This window comes from Plasmodium vivax, chromosome 12, assembly GCF_000002415.2.
Source record: "Plasmodium vivax chromosome 12, whole genome shotgun sequence".
In the NCBI taxonomy this organism is placed as follows: domain Eukaryota; phylum Apicomplexa; class Aconoidasida; order Haemosporida; family Plasmodiidae; genus Plasmodium; species Plasmodium vivax.
The window spans coordinates 261,258-285,533 of NC_009917.1; the positions used below are offsets into that span (position 1 = coordinate 261,258).

The 24,276-nt window shown below is 44.1% G+C and overlaps 6 protein-coding genes across 6 annotated transcripts, besides 15 other annotated features; 3 read left to right on the forward strand and 3 right to left on the reverse strand.

Moving 5' to 3' along the window:
- Positions 1-267: 267 nt before the first annotated feature.
- Positions 268-448: a microsatellite.
- A 546-nt stretch (positions 449-994) lies between these two features.
- Positions 995-1,046: a microsatellite.
- Positions 1,047-2,550: 1,504 nt separating this feature from the next.
- Positions 2,551-4,686, forward strand: PVX_083270 (hypothetical protein, conserved; the record flags this gene model as incomplete). The annotated part of the gene is made up of 2 exons (XM_001614203.1): positions 2,551-3,939; positions 4,102-4,686. The coding sequence occupies exons 1-2, from the start codon at positions 3,403-3,405 to the stop codon at positions 4,684-4,686; spliced, it is 1,122 nt and encodes a 373-aa protein (XP_001614253.1). The 5' UTR covers positions 2,551-3,402.
- Positions 3,238-3,258: a microsatellite.
- Positions 3,642-3,668: a microsatellite.
- Positions 4,687-6,458: 1,772 nt separating the features above from the next.
- On the reverse strand, positions 6,459-6,941 carry PVX_083265 (hypothetical protein, conserved; the record flags this gene model as incomplete). Its single annotated transcript, XM_001614202.1, has 1 exon — positions 6,459-6,941. One exon carries the CDS (start codon positions 6,939-6,941, stop codon positions 6,459-6,461), a length of 483 nt encoding a protein of 160 aa, XP_001614252.1.
- Positions 6,755-6,796: a microsatellite.
- Positions 6,942-7,383: 442 nt separating the features above from the next.
- Positions 7,384-7,404: a microsatellite.
- A 384-nt stretch (positions 7,405-7,788) lies between these two features.
- Positions 7,789-7,825: a microsatellite.
- Positions 7,825-7,846: a microsatellite.
- A 4,315-nt stretch (positions 7,847-12,161) lies between these two features.
- On the forward strand, positions 12,162-13,872 carry PVX_083260 (nucleoside transporter 1, putative; the record flags this gene model as incomplete). The annotated part of the gene is made up of 1 exon (XM_001614201.1): positions 12,162-13,872. The coding sequence occupies exon 1, from the start codon at positions 12,622-12,624 to the stop codon at positions 13,870-13,872; it is 1,251 nt and encodes a 416-aa protein (XP_001614251.1). The 5' UTR covers positions 12,162-12,621.
- Positions 12,237-12,274: a microsatellite.
- A 684-nt stretch (positions 13,873-14,556) lies between the features above and the next one.
- Positions 14,557-14,600: a microsatellite.
- A 708-nt stretch (positions 14,601-15,308) lies between these two features.
- PVX_083255 (DNA topoisomerase III alpha, putative) lies at positions 15,309-17,652 on the reverse strand (the record flags this gene model as incomplete). The annotated part of the gene is made up of 1 exon (XM_001614200.1): positions 15,309-17,652. Exon 1 carries the CDS (start codon positions 17,307-17,309, stop codon positions 15,309-15,311), a length of 2,001 nt encoding a protein of 666 aa, XP_001614250.1. The 5' UTR covers positions 17,310-17,652.
- Positions 17,233-17,267: a microsatellite.
- A 1,688-nt stretch (positions 17,653-19,340) lies between the features above and the next one.
- On the forward strand, positions 19,341-21,486 carry PVX_083250 (G-beta repeat protein, putative; the record flags this gene model as incomplete). The annotated part of the gene is made up of 7 exons (XM_001614199.1): positions 19,341-19,596; positions 19,718-19,902; positions 20,021-20,084; positions 20,239-20,363; positions 20,630-20,792; positions 21,010-21,080; positions 21,259-21,486. 7 exons carry the CDS (start codon positions 19,341-19,343, stop codon positions 21,484-21,486), a joined length of 1,092 nt encoding a protein of 363 aa, XP_001614249.1.
- Positions 21,378-21,417: a microsatellite.
- Positions 21,487-21,549: 63 nt separating the features above from the next.
- On the reverse strand, positions 21,550-22,507 carry PVX_083245 (hypothetical protein, conserved; the record flags this gene model as incomplete). The annotated part of the gene is made up of 1 exon (XM_001614198.1): positions 21,550-22,507. The coding sequence occupies one exon, from the start codon at positions 22,505-22,507 to the stop codon at positions 21,911-21,913; it is 597 nt and encodes a 198-aa protein (XP_001614248.1). The 3' UTR covers positions 21,550-21,910.
- Positions 22,242-22,300: a microsatellite.
- Positions 22,508-22,586: 79 nt separating the features above from the next.
- Positions 22,587-22,620: a microsatellite.
- A 1,372-nt stretch (positions 22,621-23,992) lies between these two features.
- Positions 23,993-24,027: a microsatellite.
- Positions 24,028-24,276: the final 249 nt, after the last annotated feature.

Genomic DNA, 24,276 nt, shown 5'->3' on the forward strand with positions numbered 1-24,276 from the left:
GCGGTCATGTCCTTCACCCACAAAAAATATTCCTACGCCCATGGCAAATATGCCGCTCGGCATAAGTACACACATAGCTAAGTGTTTCCCACTTGGATTTTTTCCCCTTCGTTATTTGCCAATATGAACTGGGGGACAACTGAAGGGGCAGTTCATCCCACTCCTCCATAGTGCGTTGCATACAATATTTACTAGGGGGAAAAAAAAAGGCTCAAAAATTAATTAAAGCCCGGGTTACTTTCACCCGCTTTGCAGTGCGACGAAGCGGCATGGGGAAAAGGACACCATAGGGGAACTATTCCTTTTCCATCCCGCATGATGATAAGACAATGGCACATGCGCATAGCTGAGGTGTCCACCAACTGGGTTATAGGAAAAAGAAAAACCAATCGTTTAGTCGTAAAATAGCGTGGGCATTTACCCCCTCGAAACGCCCTTGCGTACTGCTCAACAGTCCGTATTGTATAAGCGCATCTTAAACGGTTCACCCCGATGGGTACATTCACCTCTACCCCTACAAATGGCCAGGCAAAAAGTCAAACGGAGGAACGGCTACGCGATGACTAGCAAAATTTCCACAAAAACGCCCCAGTCTTTGTTGGTATATAAGAGAGAGACATAGTGGCCTCTCCATAAATTGACTAATTTGATTATTTTTTGGAACACCCTTCACATTTAAAAGCATGTTGCACCAAAAAAGGGGTGGCAACAAATATACATATTATATATCACCCCGCCTCTCTCCCACGCCGCTGACTAAACACATGCGCTTCAACAGAATCGAATGCACACGCTCGCTCCGCAGTACTTCTACCCGTGCTGAATTGAGTTTTCCCTACCCCACAAAGCAGATGTACATACGGCTTAGGCAAACGTACTCTGCAGGGGGGAGGGCTGCACGAAAAAATAGCTCCACAGTTAAGAGGCAAATTGTGGGATGAACTCAAATGTACGTACAGGGAAAGAACATCCCCCCCCTGTCCTCAACCCTTTCCCTTCGCTCACTGATGGGTGTTTCACCACATCATCATCAGTTGACCGCGTCATGGAGTGTGTCGGGTGGCTAAAACCCCACTCTACGTAACTTCCGTGGCAAAGAAAATAAAAAAAAAATTAAAAAGAAAAATAATTTGACCAAACCGAGCGATGCCAAGTGGAACAAAAGTCACGCAAAAAGAAAGCCAACAAAATAGCAGTCATGCGAAATTATGCCAAAAGAGAAGTTAACCCCCACAAGTGAGCAAGGCGAACTGCTCCTTTAAAACATAACGCAGAAATTGTGAAAAGAAGAAAATCGCATTTATTTGCGAAGAGTCGCAATTTCGACGGTCACTTGGACTGGACTGAACTTTGTACACGGATGGAAAAAAAAAAAAAAATTGCGCAAATAAACCTAAATGATTGAGGGGATAAGCCAAGCCGAAAACGATGTTAAAAGAGGGCCAGAAAATCAGTGTGCCTGTTTTTATCAGTCAAAAATAACCCGCAAGGAATCTTCCCCTCGGTGGAGAAGGTATTCAAAGGCGCGATTTTTTTCATTTGCGAGCGGGGAAAAATAGGGTATGCGCGGATAAGCGGCATGCACGAGTACATATCTAAAATACATGTAGTATGAATGTACATATATATAAATGCATATATATATAATACTCGCAGCAAAAGCGAAATTAAAAAACCGCGCCACCGCCCGTGGAAAGAAGAAAGGGGGGGGGGATAGCACGCCGCGGCGGAGTGTTTCCCGGCACAAAAACGCATACTGCGTAGCAAGTACATACATATAATACGTACATATATAACATTACGTACGTAATATACCATATTTATGCAACAATCCGTACATGCGCTGGCATGCATGGTTCCCGCTTCGCTTCACTGACGCGCGGCAGAAACGGTTCTCCAAAAGAGGAAGCCCTCGGCAAACATTGCCCCCCCCCCGCGTTTACAAACGTAAACGCGTATACGTATATACTTCATGTTACTTAAATAACTTAGCGCGTTTCACCGGCGATTGCTCATTCAAACCGCCCACCCCCATATTATAATTGTATTATACCAAAGAGCGCAATTCGCGAGCCCGCGCCAGCCAAAAAGGTAAGAAAAAGTGGCAAAACAATCGTAAAAAAGTAAGCAAAAAAAAAAAAAAAAAACCTAAAAGTAAAAATAAGAGGAAGCAAAATTTTAGCAAAACAATTCAGCAGAATGTTAAGCAGAATATTAAGCGAAATGTTAAGCAAAAATATTAGGCTAGAGAAGTAAAAAAAATTGCCAAAAAGAAAAAAAAAAAAAAAAAAGCAAATGCAAATAAGAGAAAAAAAAAAAAAAATCTACAGAATAAGGAAAAATCAATTTTAAAAATAACCCCCCTTATTTTTACTTCAGCTTTTTACCCCTTTACGCAATCCACAATTTTTTATAAAAAATTAAGCGAAACTTAAAAAAAAAAAAAAAACATAGAGAAATAGGGAAACGAAACTATAATTAAAATATATAAACAAAATAAATAAAGCAAAAAAATAAAACCAAAGAATAAAAAAAAAAAAAAAAGAGTAAGATTGAAAAGGAAAAATTAAATTAAACAAATAAAATAAACAAGCGAATGAGAAAATCGCGAATTAGCTATTAAGCGGATAAACCAACAAAAAAACAGCAATTCGGTTAACTTCCAATCCGGCAAACCAGCAATCTGGCTAACCTCCCATCCGGCAAACCTCCAGCCCGGCAAACTTCCAACTTTTACCTTAACAAAAAGAAAAAAATAATGAGAAAGGAGTGAACATATTGGCATAAACAAAACAATACATAGGGAGGAACGCAAACCCGAATACCGTAAGGCAGCAAAGCGGCGAACTGGCGAAGCGGCTAAGCGGCTAAGCGGCCAACTTATGAGTCCCTTTTCGCGCGCCGGGCACCCAGCCCACATACATACGCGCATCTGTATATACACCCCTTTGTGCGTACATTGGCATATATGCAATTATACGCGTAAAAAACATGCCGCGTGTGAGGGGCGCCAATGTACGTATGGCCCCCCCTGTGAAAAGCTCACCCCCTCATGCGCATTTCTCTTTCCCCCTGCAGATATACCAATCGGAGCAGCGCAACCAAATCGACTACTCATTTTGGCAGATCTCCCAAAACAAAATATACCCATCAGCAAAAACGTGCAGTCCAACGCGTACGCATGCCAACCTGTAGGTAGATAACCAAATAAGCAACACAGGCGTAAGCAGAGTGAACCTCACACCACGACAATAAAATAAAAAAAACGACTCCCCTAAACGACGTAAAGGACGTAAACAAATTCGCGCACGACGCAAAAGGAATAAGCACACACATATACGTACCCCCGTTGGTAACCCCCCCTACACACGCACAAACACAATCACGCGAAACGAAGTCAAAATGGAAAATGAAAAAAAAAATAACCAAAAACAAAACAGCGTTGATGAAAACGAATTCCCAAACTCGAAAGTTTTACTAGTGTCTGTAAAAAGAACCAGGAGATTTCTAGAGAGAACGGCCAGGGAATTACTAGCAGGAGGAACAAGGTACATTATCCTCAGTGGTTTAGGAGACGCTTTACCATTATGTGTGCAACTACAATCGTCCCTTCAGTCCAAAAATGCAGCCGTTGTTGTTAAAATAGAAACGTCCTACAGTTACTTTAACTCGAATTATTCGTACACCCCAGGGCTAAAAATTTATATGGAAAAGCACCCAGATTTTAAAGGCTCCAGAATATCTCCAGGATATGTCAGCTTCCATGAAAAGACCGATGGGTTTACTCCCATTTTTGATGAAAATCCAAATGAATATATTTGCTCCGTGAATGCGGGAGATAGTAACTTATATGTAGGGGGTGAGGGTATCAACGGAGCCTTTGCCGATTTGTTGTCTTCGCAGAACCAGGAGGTTGATAAGTATGAGGATTTGTTTAAGGTAAGCAGGGGGAGATTGGCGTTTTATAGAAAAGGGGAGGGGGGGGTCACTGCGTGAAAGGCGCGCCCTGCAAGACGCCCCCCAGTGTGCACCAGCACCACCGCTAACGCGAACACCGCTAATTCTAACGCTAATACTAACGCCGCTATTTCCCCCCCACAGGATCTGCTGAACAAAGCTGTGAAGGAGCACGGCGAAAAAACCGACGAGGAAATCAAGTCCGTGATAAACGATAATCTAGACAAAAAATACCCAGACGTAAAGCTAGCCCTCTGTAGAATCCGAAGCAGCTTAAAGAAGGGCAACGACTTCACCACGGGATCTGTTTTCATCGTGACATTCAAAAAGAACTTCCCACACAAAAAGGAGAAGAACATGGGTATGGTGTATGTTGTTGGACCCAAAGGAAAGAACTACAGCTCAGTTGAAGAATTTCTGGAGGCGGTTCACGAAACGGCAGAAAATCTCATGACGGCTTTATGTGATTACAACGGTTTGGTCAAACGTGAGGAAATCAAACACGTCAGAATGAACACGTGTAGAATCTGCCTCTTTTCCGGAAGCATATACAAGCACGCCAATGCTTCCAAGCTGGATGTGGCCAAAGCTATCTTGAACGGGTTGGCCGTTGGGTACAGACACGGACCATCCCCCAGACTGAACTTTACCTACGACGAAAATGTGTTTAAGGACGCTTGGATAGAGACCACGGGACTGCAGGTTTTCAACCACAACGATAAGGAATAGAGAGGAATAGGAAATAGAGAGGGAGAACAGAGGAGAAGACAGAGGGGGGGAGACGTGTCTCATTCCATGCATATATGTGCGTATACAGAAATAGCTCCATGTGCCTGAGGATCCACATGCTGGTTTATTTTGCACATATGGTGCGTGCGTAGAGGCATGCGCAAATGCATACGTAGTGGCATGCGTAGAGGCACACATAGGTATACGCACATGTGCACACATGTGTACACGTACGTACAAAATACTGCTTGTGTTGTATGGGCTCGTCTTCCCCTTCCCCCTCTCCCCTCCCCCCCAAAAAAAAAAAAAAAAAGTTTAGAAACTATTAGCAAGTTCTTGTTTCTGTGCTATGCATTTCTACATAAGAATTGATTTACATATTTGTAATTAAAAATAAGGAGCAAAAAATAAAAAAAAAAAAAAAAAAAAAAAAAAAGAGGAAAAGGGGAAAAGGTAAAATAACCATATACCAGAGTAAAAGCCAAAATGTTCAACGACAAGAAGTAACTGCAACGCTCGTGAAAAAAAAAGAAAAACGAAGACGCGCTCCTCCTGTAGGAATGGAACGCTTCTTTGTGGTGTGCGTTATGTGCTTGATATGGGCACATGTGAAACAGGTGCGTGCATCCCTATGTGTTGCTCATATATTGCATGTATGGAGTTTCACATTTATATGTGTATGTCCTATATATATATGTGTGTGTGTATTGTGCCCTACATATATATAGACGCACATGCGTATGCCCAGAGAGATATCCAAGGGAAGGCAAAACAAACTGTTTGCCGTGCCACGTTTGCTGCGAGAAATGAGTGTGATTATATTGTGTTCACAAGTAAATCTATAATAATAAAAAAAAAAAAAAAAAAAAAAAAAAAAAAATAATTACCCCGTTGTTACATAACACACTCACAATTCAAATTATTCAGTTCTGCATATTTACATGTTTTTTTTTTTTTTTTTTTTTTTTTTTCCCATCAATCGCATTTTAAACATTTATCATTTCCCTATTTAAGATACAAAATAATTCTTTTATTATCAATAGCATTAATTTCCTTTTTCCCTTATCCCTTTTCTTTTTCCTTTTTCTTTTTTTCTTTTTTTCCCCATCCTCTTCGCTACTTCCATATAAAACATTTAAAGATTAAAAAAAAAGAAGAAGAAGACTTTGTAAGTGTGCCCCTATTTTTAATTCCTTTTAAAAATTACTCTTTTGATAACGAATGGGGTATGGGGCACCATCACTCCACGGAGTCGCTTCCCCACTCGCGGATCAAGTCGAACACCGCGTCGCATGAGCATATTCAAAAAAGGCGTCTTTTAATTGATTTAATTACAAAGTTAAATGAAATACTTGTAACGTAAAAAAAGAAAAAAAAATGACACATGTCAGACAGCGAAAAAGGGAATGATCTGGAGGTTCATTCCCTGCACTGTTAAAACATTTTCCACCATTCTGCCACTGCCTTTTTATTACATCATGCGCACAAATGAACAAAAAAGGAGAGCCAAAATGGGGCACGGCCCTTCTGCTGAATCCACGCAAAGGGCAGACGCAAAAAAAAAAAAAAAAGAATTACCAATGGGTAATAATTTTAGCATTACCAATGGGTAACAATTTTCACATTTTTATACAAAAAAAAGGTAAAAATTGGATAGACAATGGTCAACATAATCACGTGAAAAAAAAATAGCCCCAGGTTGTTACGCTCATTTGGAGCGTTCCTTTGCTCATTTTGCCGCCAACTTTGCCGCCAACTCTGCCGCCACTCTGCTACCTCCACTTCCTCTCGTGCCTGTCGGACACCCCTCGGTCGGCCAGCCCCCCCTCATTGAACGCCAGGTAGGCATACAGCAAGGTCAGCGAGATGATGTAAAGCACCACGAAAAAAAGGCTAATAAGAAGGGAGGTGTCCTTCGATATATTGAAGCACCACGTGAGCACGTACCTGTACAAGACTATCAAAATTACTGGCGACAAAATAATTAATAAGGCAAATATAAAAAACTTTTTCAGCACTTTGGAGTTCTCTTTATATGATAGAAAGTCGTTTAACCCGAAATTCCCTCCTTCACCTGCCTTGGACTCATTAGTATCCTCATCACTCGCTTCATCCGTCGCGGGGCCTGTCACCTCGTCCGACATGGACTGTTCTTCCTCCTGGGCGTCTTTGTCATTTCTTTTCATTTGAGCTGGGCTGGCACTCTCTCCGTTAGCAAAACGGTTGGACGACCCTTTGTTGATTTTTCTCAACATCCTTTTATTGGCCTCTGCTATACATAGAGGGGGTCGTCACTTGGGAGCGATGCCTCCAGGGGGCGGAGCCTCTCCTCACAATGCAAAGCTTCCGTGAAATTTTCTCCACAAAGAGGAAAAAAAAATGCTGCAAAAAAATCTTCGCGAAAATTTATCACCGCTACTTTTACTCACACAAAAAGTGGTTAACTTTTCAACTAAATTGAAAAGGTGAAAAATGGGTTAACTTCCAAACGAGGAAGCGCCACGGGGGGGGGGATAAAAAAAAAAAAAAAAAAAAAAAAACAACCAGTTGCGCGCCGCTAAAAGGTACATTCCACTTTGCCACTTTTTTTCCGCTCTTGCGAAATGGAAGCAAGGGGTGGGTGTCCGCATAAGCCACGTGCATACATACATATATATATATGTACGCATCCGTGCTGCATAACTATCAATTGCAATTTAACGAGGTGAATGAAACGGCGCAGTAGCCAAGTGGGGGGATTAATACGCTCCCTCAATTTTATTCGACGACAAAATACAAAAAAGGGCCCCTCCCCCTCCCCTCTCAGTGCTTAATTGAAACATTGGCCTGTTGGCAATTCTGCTGCCAGAGCGGCATGACGAAAAATCGGCAACGTACACCACCTGAGGGGGGGGAAATAAGCAAAAACACTCTCATAGTAGTAAGTGTATAGTGCAGTGCACATACAACAGGAAGATAATTGCAAACGCACATGCAAGTGCGCTTCACTTTGGAACCACCGGGAGTTTACTAAGCCGCACCCCGGCACATAAATCCCATTGGTGTAAGATGAAAAAATTATTAGTGCTTAATCTGTGCAATCTCGCACGCATGCGTTAGGCTAACGAGAGCGAGGGGGAAATCCCGGCAAAGGGTGAAAAAGCACTCGAGGTAGCAGAACGGGAGAAGCCGTTTCCCCCTGCACAGGGGAAAAGAACGCCAATTGATGAGCATACCAAATGTGCTAATAAAGGCCCTCCTAGAGATGTGAATTTCCTTGAAATTTTATATTTTAAATTTTAAGTTTTAAGTATAACTTTTTTAAATCCCCCTCTGATCATTTTGGGACATGCCTACTGGACTGCACGAACGTTCAGGGCCCCCTTCCGTTCGAGTCTCAAAAAGGGAAACACAATCGAGCGCTTCTCTTAATGCACGGCCCGCTTGTCACTACGCGTGAGTGTTTGGTTCTGTTTCCATTTTGTTTTTCTTCCCTCCGTTCGTGCCACCCCATTCGAGGCACCCCGTTCACGCCACTCCTCTTTCAAAACAAAACAAAAACAAACTTCCAATTTTGTTATGGAAAATTTTTGCACAAATGTGTATACGTGAAAGCACCCGCTTATTTGCCAGCTGGGCGAGATGTAATAAGTAACCTTTTGCTTTCCCTCCTTTACACCTTAACTTTAATCGTCGCTTTGTCCCATTCTGCGCCGCCCTGCCCCATTTTCCGTAACCCTCGCAACCGTCACAACCGTCGCAACTTGCGCAACTTGTGCAACTCGTGCAACCGCGCCCCCCCCTCGCTTTAATTTAACTCCCCCCCGCTCGAAACCCCAAAATGAAAACCATCACCGAAAACGCAGTCCTCACAGAAACGATTTGCCCCAGTAAGAATGTGCTCAAGTACGACGAAAAGGTTTTCGTGAACCGCGGGGAGTCGCTCATCAAGGTGGACCCGTCTTACTACATAAAGCAAGTTAGCCTCCAGCGGAGTCGCGCGAGGGAGAAAATAAGAGAAAATAAGAGAAAAAAAGAGAAAAAAAATGAGAAAAAAATGAAAAAAAAATGAGAAAAAAAGAGAAAAAAAATGAGAAAAAAATGAAAAAAAAATGAGAAAAAAATGAAAAAAAAATGAGAAAAAAATGAAAAAAAAATGAGAAAAAAATGAAAAAAAAATGAGAAAAAATAAAAAAAAAATTATGAATCCTAAACCCTAAATAAAAAGCTACACCATAGCACAGCCCACATGCCACACTGCACAAACGCCAGTTGCAAACCCATTCCGTGCTGTGTGTTTCACTTCATTTGATCGTGCCAAACAATTTTTGTTGCATCATCTGATGGGCTTTTCGGAATGTGCATTTTGCGCGTCGCCCCGTGTGTGTCTAGCTATTTGTACGAGCCTGCCCAGTTTGCGCAGCGCTTGTATCCGCTCCCACGCCGCCTTCACACTGCCTTCATGCCGCCTCCACCCCCCCTTAGAAAGTGCTGAACATCCAGAACCTGAACTACTTGCTAAGCAGCTACTCGGAATTCTTCGAAAACTACAGAACGCTGTGCATCCTCTCCGTGCTGAACATTTTCATAATCCTCTTTCTCCTCCTCCTGTACTTGTTATTTTCCCTCATAATATTTCTACCGGTAGGGGACCTACACGCACGCGCGGGGGTGTATGTGGGTGTGCATGCGGGTGTGTGTATGTATGCGTTTCTATCCCCCTGGCAGCACACGCGCGAAGGTATCTTGCTATATGTATATAGACGTACATACAGGTGCTCACATGCCAGTATGGTTTTCTCCCCTTTTAGGCCTTTTTTTTGGTGTGCTCCCTGTTCTTCTGTTCGTTCCCCCTGTTCTACCCCGTAATTAAGGTACCACGCGAGTGCACACGGTGTGCAGAAATGGGAAGAAGCGAGGCCAAGCGGGACGAAGCAAGGCCAAGCGGAACGAAGCGAAGCCAAGTGAATCCCCTTTTAAGACGGCCCACCGAATAACCACAGGCAACTTTCGATGAAAACTTTCTCCTTTTTTTTTTTTTTTCCTTTTTAGGACAAAACACAAATAATTCTAAAGGAGGAAATAATTTTCTGCACATGCATAACAATCGGCTCGATACTATTTTTCATATCAATTCTTTTTATATATTTGACGCCATTCGTTTCCGTTTTTTTATACCCCTTCAATGCAATTTTCATGCCCCTCATTTCGACCCTCATTTTGCCGATGATCGTAAGGCGTGCAGCAGCGCCATGGGGTTAAGCGGCACATTCGATGTCGCCACTTTGGAATTCAGCAAAGATCACTCCCTCCACAATTGGAACCCTCCAAGGGGGAAGTACCATTAAATCATCATACTACCATCACACAACGAACAATTCTTTTCCTCCCCCTCGCAGCTGTTCATAAACACAAGCGTGTGTGCTGTTTATGTGGCCTTTTACACCCAAGTTAGTGGACCTCTTAGACCTGCGTGAAAATGCCCCAAACGAGTGCGCACGAAAATTATGTGCTCATGGCATACGCATTTATTTTTGCGCCAAACGTAAGCAGAACCTGCCTCGAATGCCTCTCCATAAAATTTCCCCCCCTTTTGGAACACAATTTGTAGGCCGCGTCAAATGTTAAACACCTCGTGGAGAACGCGTCCAGGTACATCTTTTTCAAGGTTCCCCTGTTTTACCTTTAAGGGGGGAAAAAAAGGGAAAAAAAAAAAACAGCACCGAATTGAATGATACTCATCTGAACTGAACCGAACCGAGCAGACTTCGTAATGCTGATGGCCACTTGTCCACACATACATTACATACACAATTCGGCGCAAACTGCAGAGCGCACGAAATGTATCCTCTTCATATACTACGCTGCAACGCGCGGCAAGCACATGCACACGTAACACTGCATGCGTTTCCGCGCCTTCGCGTCATTTAAAATTTTTTTTTCACACTGCGTTCCACCATTAGTAATTGCCTTTTTACCTTCAACGACGTATCCTACGCACGTTTTTATTTTTTCTGAATCTTTGCTACTCATTTGGCGAAGCTGTGTGTGCAAACGTACGTACATGCATTTATACTTATGTGTGCACAACGGCACATGCGATTTTTTCACTTTTCAATTTTAAAACCCAACACCATTTTTAACGTACCACGGGTGCAAAATATTCTGCAACGCGCGCAACCTCCACAAAGGGGGTGTATACTCTGCGAATCAGTTGAGAGGCGGCGGGTACCTTTTTTTTTCGTTAAACCTACCGACAGGGGAGGAGTATAATGAAAAGAACGCCTCAGTTTGTGAGGCATACACAACTAACAGTTGGGACTGTTTAAAACTTCGAACGGGGGGAGGCAAAACTGTGAGCAGACAAATCATAAATCAGCAGAGTTTTTCCTTCATGCCGAGGGGTATACATGATGTATATACGCACGTATGTATATTTGTACGCATTACCCTTGCCGCGAACCATCTGCATATATGCAAATAGGGGTGCTTACACGCAGCCTGCCGATCTGCCTTAGGCCGTCGTTTTGGGATTTCTCGCGTATCCTTAACTTCAAAAATTTCTATAAAATTCGTTTCCACCTTTTTTTATCTCCTTACTCTGTTATTACAATCATAACTCTGTTCACCAACTTTTTTTTTTTTTTTTTTTTTTTTTTTTTTTTAGCTCTTTTGCGAAAGGGCGAAAAATAATCAGTGCATGGAGCTCACTTCTGGCAAAACGTCGACTCCCGCATGCTGCTGCGTTACGGCAGGTGGGGGGGAGGCCATCAAGCACGTTCATATTTTCGGCACTGCCAATGCGAATGCTCATGTGCGTCATAAATGCTATATAATGTTATACATTAAGCAGTTAATTTTTGCATTTATTTCTTGTTTTTTTTTCTGCGAATACTTTTTCCGCCTGTATATGCGGGACTCGCCGCTCCGGAATACGCATTGAAACAGGGCCGTCGAAGCGGCGTGTGCTTGAGGACGACCGGTACATGCAGCTTATATACACCTGCGCGGCGCCTCGCGCGTATGAAATGACCATACGCAAATTGCATACGGCAAATATTTTTATTACCACATATATATATGTTTGCATAAATGCCCCTGCATGCTTATCCCCTGAGCGTAGCGGTACTATGTAACTTGCGACTTTTTATTGGTGTACATAGGGGGAGACCCTTCCGCAGCTGCGCGTTAGCAAAAATAAGAGCAAACACAGCGCGGCGAAAAATAAAAATGAAAATAAAAATGAACGACTCGCATCATCGCATTGGAATAATTACATGTATGTATACGTATTATCTATCTGCGCATATGCAGCACCTTATATGCTTCTTCTGCGGAGGATTTTTCCCCACCAGCTTTTGCATGGCGGTATCATATGTACTGTTTTTATAAATACATATTTTTTTTTTTCTTCTTTTTTTTCTTCTTTTTTTTCTTCTTTTTTTTCTTCTTTTTCTTTTTTTTCCTTTTTTTTTCTTCTTCTTTTTTTTTTTCCTGCCTTCCTCATATGTATATAATTATACATATTCTTCTCCGTTTGTGATTGGAACATAAATGGGTGATAACCCTTGACGAATGTTTTTTTGCTACTTCTATGCGCAGCGTGAAGAAGCCAACGTTTTGTAACACGTGGTGTTTTTTTTTTTTTTTTTCTCCGTTGCGCTCGACCGCTGAGATTTTTTTTTTAAATCGCAAGGGTGAGCTCTGCGTATTGGAAGTGGCCAACCGCGCATTGTAAGAGGCTGGCTTCGCATTGCAATTGGCCGATCGCTCATTGCAAGTGGCTAGCTTCTCATTGCAAGTGGCTGACCTCACATTGCAATTGGCCGACCGCTCATTCCAAGCAGCGCACTGCCTAGGCTTCCCCTTTTCGAGGCAAGTGAAGAACGCGCCCCCCCATCGTAGAGGCGAAGAAAGGAGAGTCACCCCCCCTCATTTTTGCAATCGTTCGCCAAAATGAGCATAAGCAAAGAGTCATCCAAAACCATGATTGACATCGAGAAGAAGGGCGGAGAAGGGAAAGACGGTAAAGGAGGATCAAAGATGACCAAAAATGAACAGTTCCTTTTGCCATTCACGTTTATCCTAATTGGTCTGAGCTCACTGAATGTATGGAACACAGCTTTGGGGTTAAATATAAATTTTAAATACAACACATTTCAGATTACGGGTTTAGTTTGTTCTTCCATTATAGCCCTTTTCGTCAAGGTGCCTAAGATGTTATTGCCCTTCGCGTTGGGAGGGTTGGCCATGTTATGTGCAGGCTTTCAAATAGCTCACCAGTGTTTTACCTTCGAACAGTTTGACACGTATTGCCTGATAGCCTTCATAGTCATAGGAATCATGGCCGGACTGGCTCAAACGATTGCATTTAGTGTAGGCACAACAATGGAAGAAAATATGGGAGGGTACATGTCAGCAGGAATTGGTATTTCTGGAGTGTTTATATTTATAATAAATTTGCTCCTAGACCAGATTGTGCCTGACCAGAAGAAGTTTAATGTGAATGAAGCCAAGCTGCTGTACCTCTTCCTCATTTGTGAATTGTGCCTAGTGTTGGCCATCATTTTCAGTGTGTGCAATTTGGAGCTATCCTCCAGCAAGACGTCCAAAGAGGAAGAATACAGCGATAAGGAACAAGGACTCTCCTATTTGGAATTATTAAAAGACAGCTACAAGGCCATCCTAGCCATGTTCTTAGTAAACTGGCTCTCTCTGCAGTTATTCCCTGGAGTGGGTCACAAGAAATGGCAAGAAAGCCACAACATCTCAGATTACAACGTCACTTTAATTGTGGGAATGTTTCAAGTCTTCGATTTTGTGAGTCGCTATCCTCCCAATTTGAGCCACATGAAAATCTTCAAATGGTTTACCTTCTCCCTTAACAAGTTACTTCTCCTTAACTTCCTTCGACTTTTGTTTATCCCTTGGTTTGTCATCAATGCTGCTTGTGACCTCCCCATCTTTACCAACATCGTTCAGCAGTGCGTTTGCATGGCCATGCTCGCCTTCACCAACGGGTGGTTCAACACCGTGCCCTTTTTGGTCTTCGTCCAGGAGCTGAAAAAGGCCAAGAAGAAGAAAGACATCGAAACCATTTCCACCTTCCTCGTCGTTGCTATGTTCGTCGGCTTGTTTATGGGAATCTGGACCACCTACATTTATGACTTCTTCCCCATTGTCATCAAAAGGTACGTCGTGCCGTAGGCGCGAGGTCAGTAAGGGAGCCAGGGGCGAAAAGAAGCCCGGCGCGTAGAGAAGCGATGCGTTGTAGATTGGATGACACCGCAGCGACGCACACCCAGTGCGAAGCAATTTTGAAAGCGTCGGTCGCGCGGGAAAGGGGCCCACCGAAAACTGCACCCACAACATCGCACGTTGCTCGTTGCACATTGCGCATTGCACAAGTGCGCCTGCCGAAGTCACGCCCCACGCGCTGCTTGCAGTAATTAAACGAATTAACACTGGCATATATGTTTAATTTTGCACCCCGCATGCATCCTCACATGACACGTGTGCAGATCTGTGTAGAGACATACACCTGTTTTTAACCTTTAACGTTTAACCTTTTTAAGCTTTTTTTTTTTTTTCCTTTTTTTTCCTCTTTTTTCCCCCTTTTTTTCCCCCTTTTTTTTCCCCTTTTTTTTTCCCCTTTTTTTTTCCCCTTTTTTTTTTCCCCTTTTTCCCCTATGCCTGCGAGCATGTACGTTTCCAAGCCGTAATTAAAAAAACAACCTTCATATGTTGCGCCTGTCCCCCTGTATAGCAAATTACCATACCGTTGAAACTGACGTGTTTTCTTTTTTTTTTTTAAATAATTGTTTTATAAAAGATTTATCCCGTTTCATTAAACTTCGTTTTGTCTTGTTATAAAAAAAAAAAAAAAACTTGACCACTGACAATGTATGAATGAATGGGTAAACCCCCCCCCCCCCCCCGTGGAAACCTCTCCTGTTGGAAGTCTTAACCCGTTGTGTTTCTCCCACATGCGTTGCCACAAATGCCCCTCCAAGGAAGCGGAAAAGGTTGGCAGCGCGGCGAGGCCCCTAAGGCGAAAAATGACACATCAAAGAATGGTCGCACGCAGAAGCGCTCCCTCACGTGTGCACCCTTGAAGTTGCTAAGCGTGTAACGTTGGTAGACGAGAAATATATGAACATACCCAAGCAGCGACCCTCACCGTGGGTTATTAAAAAAAAAAAAGAACAAATTGTATGACCCCAGTGGATGGATAATCCTCTTCCTTTTTCGGAGCGAAGAAAGAGTGGCCAGGTACGTCTGCACAGTAGCGGCATACACGTGGGAGAAAGCGGAAAGAAAGGAAAAAAAAGGAAAAAAAAGGAAAAAAAAAGGGAAAAAAAAGGAAAAAAAAAGGGAAAAAAAAGGAAAAAAAAAGGGAAAAAAAAGGGAAAAAAGAAGCAAAAATGGCTAAAAAAGCAAAAAAAGCAAAAATGGGAAAAATGGCTAAAAAAGCAAAAATGGGAAAAATGGCTAAAAAAGCAAAAATGGGAAAAATGGCTAAAAAAGCAAAAATGGGAAAAATGGCTAAAAAAGCAAAAATGGGAAAAATGGCACCCCTCCCCACCCCCGTGCCTCCTTCTGAACATACCGCTTTCCCCCCTTGGGGTGGCTAAAAGGGCAAATCAGCAGAGCCCCGCCCCCTCGGCGCTATTCAAGTAGTGCTTAATCTGCTCGTCGAGGAGGTCTATCCGGTTGTATATCTCCTGGTAAATATACTTCATAATGTCTATGTAGTTGCGTATCGTTTCGTCCTTCTCCTTGGTGCCAGAGGCAACGAGCGTCATGTCCTTTTCCATCTTTGCGCGAAGGGAGGGCTCCGTCAAGTCAACCCCGATGTCCTTAAATTTCTTGTAAGACAAGACCAGAGCGATCCCCAAGTTGGTCGGAATGAACAGATTTTTCTTATTCTTAAAAACGTAATTTCTTTTCTGGATATTTTCTATATGTTCATGCATAGTCGCATCAGTCCCTATGCCATACTTATCCATGAGGGAGAGTAAGTCACATTCGGAGAGGTACTTGGGGGGCTGCGTCATTCCTTCGTCTACTAACAAGCTGTAGGGGTAAAACTCTTGGTTCACTTGAAAAGGAGGAAGAATTTTATCATTCCATTTTTCGTATATATAAATTTCTAGGTAATTTTTTTTTACAATTTTTAACCCCTTACAGAAGAATTCCTCCTTTCCAATGGTGGCCACCACTTTGCTGTTAAACCCAATTGCATCATCACTACATACAGCTAAGAAGTGTCTACAAATTAACTCATAAATGGCCCATTCTCTCTCTTCTACCTTGTCTGTCCTGTGCATGTTCTTAACGGGGTGTATAGGTGGGTGTGCCTGATCATTTAGCCTCCCTTTTCTGGGTTCCCTAAAATTGTTCCCTTCGCATAATTTCTTGGCATAAGACCCGAAGACTTTACTTTTCTTCAGCTCCGCCACAATGCTTCGTAAATTCATGCTGCTTGGGAAGTAATTCGTTTCTGTTCTGGGGTAGCTAATGAACCCTCTATTGTACAGCTTCTCCGCGATGTTCATGCACTGCTTGGAGGATATATGGAAGTGCCTGGACACCAACTTGGTCATTTGCAGAGTGTTCAGCGGGAGGGGGCGGTACTTCTTCACTTGGTTCTCATATATATTGGTTATTCTGCAAAGCGGGTTTTTTAGCAGCTCTTCGTAAATGAGCACCACGGCGAGGTGATCATACAGCCGCAACCTGGACCACGTGAAATCGACGACGGTGTTTTGACTCGCGCCGGCCATTTTCTTCATCGTTTCGCTTTTTTTTCCATTCTTCATCACTGCACTATTTTTTCCATTCCTTTTTCTTTTCTTTCTCCCCAGGGAGGCCCCCCCTTCCGACTCATCACCCGAGTGGCCTCCCCCCTCGCACCAGTACTGCATCTTAATAGACCAGTAGTACTCATTGACGAAGTTCTTTATGTCCATGTATCTGTTCACCACAAATCCCAGGGTGGGAAACTGGCAGGGGCCATAACTAATAATGCTCGTCTCTGTCTTAATCAAATGGACGTACCTAATGGTGAGGAACCGCGTAAAAATAGAACCCATTCGTAGGTCAATTTCTCTACGTACATCTACACTGTAAGCTAAATTTCGATTGGGGTACTTCAAATTGTTAATGGCATGAATGATGTCCTTCTGAGTCACAGCAGAGAACTGGGCCCGCTTAATTTTTATCTCTCTGTTCATCGCGAAACAGGTGTTTATAACTTCAAAGCAGATGTGCTCTCCTTCCCTATCGCAGTCTAGCCATAAAATTAGCAAGCTGCAAAACTTGGAGTAGTTTTTTAAATTATTTTCTATTTTCTTCTTATCATTTTCTACGTAGATGGTAATTTCTGCGTCGAACAACTCCTGGGGGTCTGTGTTAACCCAGTTTCGGTACTTGTCATCAAACTTCTGCTCCGTCAAATGACCAGTCACGGAGGTCACGTACATGGACCACGTCTCGTGCCCCCTCTTGTAGTTGAAGGTGAACAATGGGTTGTATTTGCTGCAACTTTTTTTCTTCTCCATTTTCCCCCTGCTCAGAATATCCGCGATTGCCGACGCGACCGATGGCTTCTCCGCCACGTTCAAGACGTGTATGCGAGCCATGGAGAGAAGCGGAGCATGGCGAAGCAGAACGAAGCATAGCGAAGTAAAACGAAGCAGAGCAGAACGAAGCAGAGCGAAGTAAAACGAAGCGAAGCTGGGGTGAAGAAACGGAGTGGCTCAAGTCTAGCGCCAGAAATGCCCCCCCTGGTCATCGTGTGCGCACGGCCTGCCACTGCGCGGCGTACAACTCAGGCGCAACGGGTGTGTTGAACTGCATTGCGATGGCGTGGCGTGGCGTACCATACCGTACCGTATCGTGTTTCCTTTTTTTTACACCGTATATTTTACACATTTTCCCGCTCATTTTGCCTTGTAGCCTTTTTTTTTTCTCTCCAGGTTGAGCGGTAAGGCGGCACTTTTGAGGCATCCCTTCGATCTTTATTCGTCAAGCGAGGCGCATTTTTTTTTTTTTTTTCCCACACCTGAGGGGTGTATATATACGAATTGGGTAAGTGTTGGGGGTAGAAGTCGCTGCCCCTTTGCGCAAATGCGAACCTGTAATGCCCCCCCCATTTATTATCAACTTATGGGAATCCCAAAAGAAGTTGCAAAGTTGCAAAAAAAAAAAAAAACGATTTAATTTATTTCAATGTTGATGGGAGGAGAAGGGGTATTTTCCTCTGGGCGCTCAGCTAAAGGGAAGGCACGCCACTTGGCGCATCCCATGTGACGTCACTCTGGTGGAGGAAAAAGAGGACGCGTAAAACATGTGCTGTACCTTCCACTAACATGTGGCACAGACACTTAAACGGTGAAGCAGCCGTACATGCACTTCTCACCCATGTGGGATGGAACTTCCCGGGGGTAGTATGACCAAAAAAAAAAGAACGTATGAGATGCCCTCCACTGGGGATAACGCAAAAAGAAGCTTCTTTTCCATGTAAGGTGGGGGGGGAAGTGCTAAAATCACTGCACACATGAGCGTAGATTGCCGGGGGGCATCTTCAACGCAAATGGTCTCCTTACAGGAGTTGTGCGCGTATGTTAATAAGCATCCCCCACACGCAGACATTTTGGGACCGCTCATCATCACATATGTGAAGCGCCATTGCGAAACGGATTCCGCACCCCACCTGGAGGAGATATTCCAAAGGGGTACAAAAAATCTGATTAGCCATAAGGGGATATACTCCCACCAGGAACAACCCCCAAGAAAATCTGCCAAACAGCGCGTGTAGACGGGCAAAATGGCATGATCACACTGTGGGCAGAAAAATCAGGGTGGCTAAAATTTTGCAAACGTTTGAAAGGGTCAGCTTGGAATTAACTCCCACGTGGGGGTAAAGTCATTTTTTTTTTTTTTTGCCTCTCCCTTTCCATATATAAACACTATAACATGTCAATGTAGGCGTGAAGATTTTCCTTTTCTTTTTGACGCTCGAAGTGGCACCCCATCAACCACTAAAAAGGTGTTAAAAAGAAAAAACAGCTAAACATAGTGGAGTTTCCCCATTTGCACTTTCACCATGAGGAAATTATCTCCATTGTCTCGTTCTGCAGCTTTGTTTCTTTTTTCCCCCCACGTGGACGTACCATTGTCCACGCCATTTTTACCTTCCCCTCTTAATCGGCTTCTTAACTCGGAGAAAACCAAACGGGGTGACGTCACACCGCAGCAAAGGTGCCATAAAGGCAAAATCACATGTGCATGCATATGGCACCCATATTGACCAAAAAAAACACATGGACATGTGTAGAAATGGCTACCTCAACAGGGACATAACCATTCAGCCATTTTTACAGCGGGGGTGGGTGGAAACTCCCACCGTTGCGGCATCCCTCCGCTTAACAAAAAGGAAAAAAAAAAAAACCTCAAAATAAAATAAACCTATCACACATGCTTGTGAGCACGTACTTGTTTGTCCCCAAAAATGGGAAAAAAAAAAAAAAGCACACATGTATGCCTATGTATGTATATCCGCCGAAACGGCAAAGTGACCAAGCAGAAGAATCGCCTCTCTGCGAAAACGACGCACTTTTCGAACCCCACCCCCTATACACTTCCACCGCGCAGACCGCCGCTCACCCCCAATGAACGCCCAAAATAAACCCCAAATCATTGAGCACATAAACCACCCCCTCGATGAGACCGTATACGATGTGAAATGGGTGCACGGCAAATCCGACATTCTCGCTGTGGGGGAAAAGCTAAACAAAAAGGGCTACATAAATGTGTATAATCTGAACAAGGGGAAGTTCACTTGCATTTCTAACCACGAAACGGACACAGGGGTGAAGACCATCAGCCCCTTCTTCTCCTGCTCCGGGGCGTACACCATTGCCTGCGGTAAGAAGTGAGCCGCGGGAGCGATGGGTGCGTCCACCGTATCATGTGCGCTTCTCCTCCCCATGTGCGCTTCTCCTCCCCATGTGCGCTTCTCCTCCCCATGCGCGCTTCTCCCCCCCAGGCACGTTCGACGGCAAAATACTTCTCTACGACATTAGCCGCATGTCCACCCCCTACTACACCATACACAAGCACACAAAACTGATAAACAGAGTCGAATGTAAAAACTACAAAAACAACAACTTGGTTGTGAGCGCGAGCAGGGATGGCTCTGTCAAAATATTTGACATACGAACGGATAGTGAAGTGAGCTATTGGGGGAAAAAAAGGGCCACCTTTTGTTTGCGGCTCTTCCCCCCAGGTCCACGCTACACTATCACTTGTGAAAAGGCGCCATGCATTAGTCCCTCCTCCCCTTCGCTAGGTTGTCAGTTTAGAGCCTCCCAAGGACTCGGCTTACATCCCCGACTGCTGGTGCGTCGCGACAGGTGAGGGCTACTCGCTAAGTGCGCCCTACAAGGGCATAACAAATTCCTCTAAAGGTGTAGGAGGCTTACCCTAGCAGAGGAATGTGCCTCCTCAAATGGGCTAAGTTTCTCATTTTATGAGTCCTCCTGTACCCCTTCCCCACCCCCTCATCAGGAAACAACTACATAGAAGTAAAATCTCCCTTTGGGGGGGGCGAGGAAAACCTGAATTTGTGCGCAGGCTATGACAATGGGGACATCAAATTTTTCGACCTGAAAATGATGGCAGTAGAGCACGAAGTGCGCAGCAGAGGGGGAGCAGCTTTTCGCGCACATACATATATATATGTATATGAATATATATATATATATATATATATATATGTGTGTGTAAATAACGGGTGTACCTTACCTGCGCATGGGTCCCTCGTTTTGGGCAACAGTATCGCTCCACATGTTCAGTGCATGCGATGTGGTTACTCACACCAACTGCCTAGTATAGCCAATTTTTTTTATTTTTTTTCTTTATTTTTTTTTTTTCTTTTTTTTGCTTCCCCCCCGGCAAGGTCAACGTCAACAATGGCGTTTGCGCAGTGAGCTACGACAGGAAAGACACGAAAAAGAACAAGTTAATTTGCTCCACGCTGGAGGGAAATATTTACATCTTCAACATGGATGTGTACAGCGAAGGTTTGGGATATGCCTACAGCAAGGACCAGATAGTTTCAGGTTTGTTTTGTTTCGTAAAAAGTGTGGCGACCACTGGGAGGTAGCGGCGCGTATGCACATGGCGTCATATACGTCGCCAACAGATCAGTCGAAGGGGCACTCAATACCCTCTTCCAGCTTGAGTCAAATTAACCACCGAGAGACCGCTTAACCCAGAGCAGCATAGGAAAAACCCGCTCTGCAAAACCCAATCGTGAATACGCCTTCCCCTTTATAGGAACATGTTGGGGAACCCCATTTTTGCCGCAAAATCGGGACATCTTTGCTTCCTTGGGAGGTGACGGAAATGTGAGAAGAGGGAGGATGAGCGGCCGCGAATGAGCGGCCTCAATTGGGTCAGAGGAAAGCGCCACGAGAATGTGCATTGCTGAGAGGGCACACCATAGGTCGAGTGAGCACGCATGTAAACACTCACGTGTACCCCATCACGCAACTCGTTCGCGCGCACTTCCCCCTCCCCCCGCAGCTTGTCCTCTACAAATATGCGAACCCCGAGAAGAACTACATCTTTGACGAAACCAAGGGGTGCAAGAGGGGCGTTGTAGGCGAACTGGAAAAATTAAATTTCCTCAAAGTGTCCACTCAGCCCATAATTTCTTTCGACTGGAACGTCAACAAGTTGGGGCTCTGCGCCTTCGCGTCGTTGGATCAAACAATTAGGGTTTACATAATAACGAAGCTGAATTTGTGTTAATTTTGCGGCGCAATTAAAAATTAGGGGGGAAAGGAAAAGGAAAAAAGGAAGAAAAGAAGAGGAAGACGAGGAAGACGAGGAAGAACGAAAAAGGAAAAAAAAAAAACGAAAAAGAGGAACGAAAAAGAAAAAAAAAGCAGAACGAAAAAGAAAAAATTGGTTAACAAAACTGTTCAAAGTGGGGGGATAAATGGGGACATTCGAAAATTACGGACGGCGCGAACAGCTGACGCATTTTGCTTATTCGGGCCATGCGGATCACTCGGGTCATTTCGCCCATTTGGACCACTTCGCCCATTGGACCGCTTCACCCAAATCGCCGCTTCCATACCACTGATGAAGGAGTTAATTTTTGCGCAGGGGGGAACGCACACATGGGATGCCACAGGCGAGGCACCTGGCTACGCCACCCCTCCCAACGCGTCTACATTTTAAAAAAATACTCAGTTATCTTTTTCTGATTAAATTTTTCGTCATTTAAGCTGAGGATATGAAAACGCAAATTTAACAAATTGTCGTAGAGGACTTCATGTTTTATGCTTTCATTGAGGCAGCTGTAATTTATAAAATTTAGGAGAACGTCTATGCTGTTAATTAGGACATTTTTATTAAAGTGGACGCTGTTGCAGTTGTTGGGTCCGTTGGGGGAGGGGGGATTCTTCCTGCTTTCCGCGTGGGCGTCAAATGGGTTTTGATTCACCCCCATGCAGGGTACACCCATGCCGGGTACACCCATGCAGGATACACCCAGGTGGGTCCCCCCCAGATGGCTTGCGCACATCGCGCCCACCTGCCCGGCGCATATATCGTTGCTCCTAATTTCGTTGCCCCTAATAGCGTCCCCCCTAACATGATCACCCCCAACCTCGTTGCCGCCCACCCCGGGGAAGCCAACGTGGTTGTTGCTAAACTCGTTTACGTAGTTGGATAAGAAGTTGGCGTCGTAGTTTGGCGCGTCCTCGAAGAGCTTCCTCTTTTTCTTTTCATTCTCCTCGAACATGACTGCCGCGCTTGGATTCATTCTTTGGACTTCCTGACGCGTTGGCGAGGACTATTTGGCGTAGACTATATGGCGCAGTCTCCTTGGCGCGGTCAATTTGGCGCGGCCAACTGGGGCTCACCTCTCGCGCACGAAAATAGGCCGCCAAAAGGTTATGTCTCGCTTTGTTCCAGTTGTACGTAAAAACGTCTCGCAGATTTTTAGCAATTCTTTGTTGACTCTCTCAAGGCTTCTTCTCTCTGTGCATGCTCATCCCAAACACACATGCTTGTCATGCGTATGTACTGTGCCTCAGTGTTTATTCACCTGCTTCCTTTTTTTTTTTTTTTTTTTTTTTTGTGCAGCGGCTGAGAGTGGGGTAAGCAATACGTACCATGTCATGCGCAAAATGTCTCGCGAATCTTCCGTTTATTTATCAAGTTATCTGTGCCGTTCGCTTGATGCTTCAAAATGGGTGATTATGTCCCAATTGGCCCATTTTCCTTTTTTTTCTATTTTTTTTTTTGGTTCACCTTGTCACCTTTGCATTTCCTTATTTTTATCTCCATCCCATAAGTCACTATTCCCACGTCTTCGCGATTGCGCTGCGCCAGTTTGCTTTTTCTCCGCACCTCGCTGTTTTTTTTTTTTTTTTTTTTTTTTTTTTCTTCACACCAACTCGCTATATTTTTGCTAACCCTTACCATTTTTTTCTGACGTATTTGATTAGTGAACGATACTGATGCTGTGCGTCGCCCCCTCCACTGGAATTGCCATGTACATGTCAAACGTATAAAAGCAAACTTACCTAAAACTGTGCCAGCGTGAAGACGATATGTGTACGGAAGGGGTGTGGAAGCATGTGCTCACCCGCGATGAGAACTAATCCTTCCTTTTAAAAGTTAACCCAAAGAAAAAGGAGAACAAAAAAAAAAAAAAAAAACGACCGTCATGTTACTCCCAAACCGCCATGTGACAGAAGAAGGAAACTCATTTTTAAGCGAAAAATGGGGGAAGTGTGTAGGGGGGGTATACTGTTCTCTTTTAAAGCGAAAAAGTAGACACTAATGAATAGGAAAAAAAAAAAAAAAAAGGGGGAAAAACACCATTACGATTTAAAAAAGATGAACTTACGCATAAACCGTTGCCCATCTCGACTATCGGGGGGGTGCACATTCTTTCCCCATTTGATCAGCGATCCAATTTGAACAGGAGCTCCTTGCGCGCTGAGCAATTTTAAGGGAGGTTCCCCCTTGCAAAGAGGAAAGAGGCAAAACGCCACACAAAAGCGATAGGCACACCCGTAACCGAACCGTTTGGGCGAGACCACCCATCCCGGGGTTATGCGGGAAGTCCGCCACACCTGAATGGGCGATGTCATGTGCTAAAGGGACAAACCAGCATCACCGTTTCCTCTTTCTTCTGCTCCACCGGATATCGGAGCTTCCCCATTTGGCAAACTCTACAATTAGGTAGTGCCATTTATGCGCAAGTGTGAAAAGGCCCCAACAGTATAGCCTACCCCCCTTGTGGCCATTCCCCGTGAGGCAAAAGAGGGACGCATTTGAAAAGGCATACGGCACACCTCCCCTCTACACACACCTATACGCATGGCAAGTCGCACCTTTTATGGTGATTCCCAAGTGGAAAGGTTGGCACCTCACAAGGGCGCTTCGTTCAGTTGGGGAGGACCTATTTGAGTGCTCGTTCAGGTGGGGGAAAATGTCCCTCATGATCAACATTTCCGAGTGAAGAAATCGGGAGGGCACATCTCACCGCAAAGATTACTTTACAAAAATGTGTGTTCTTGC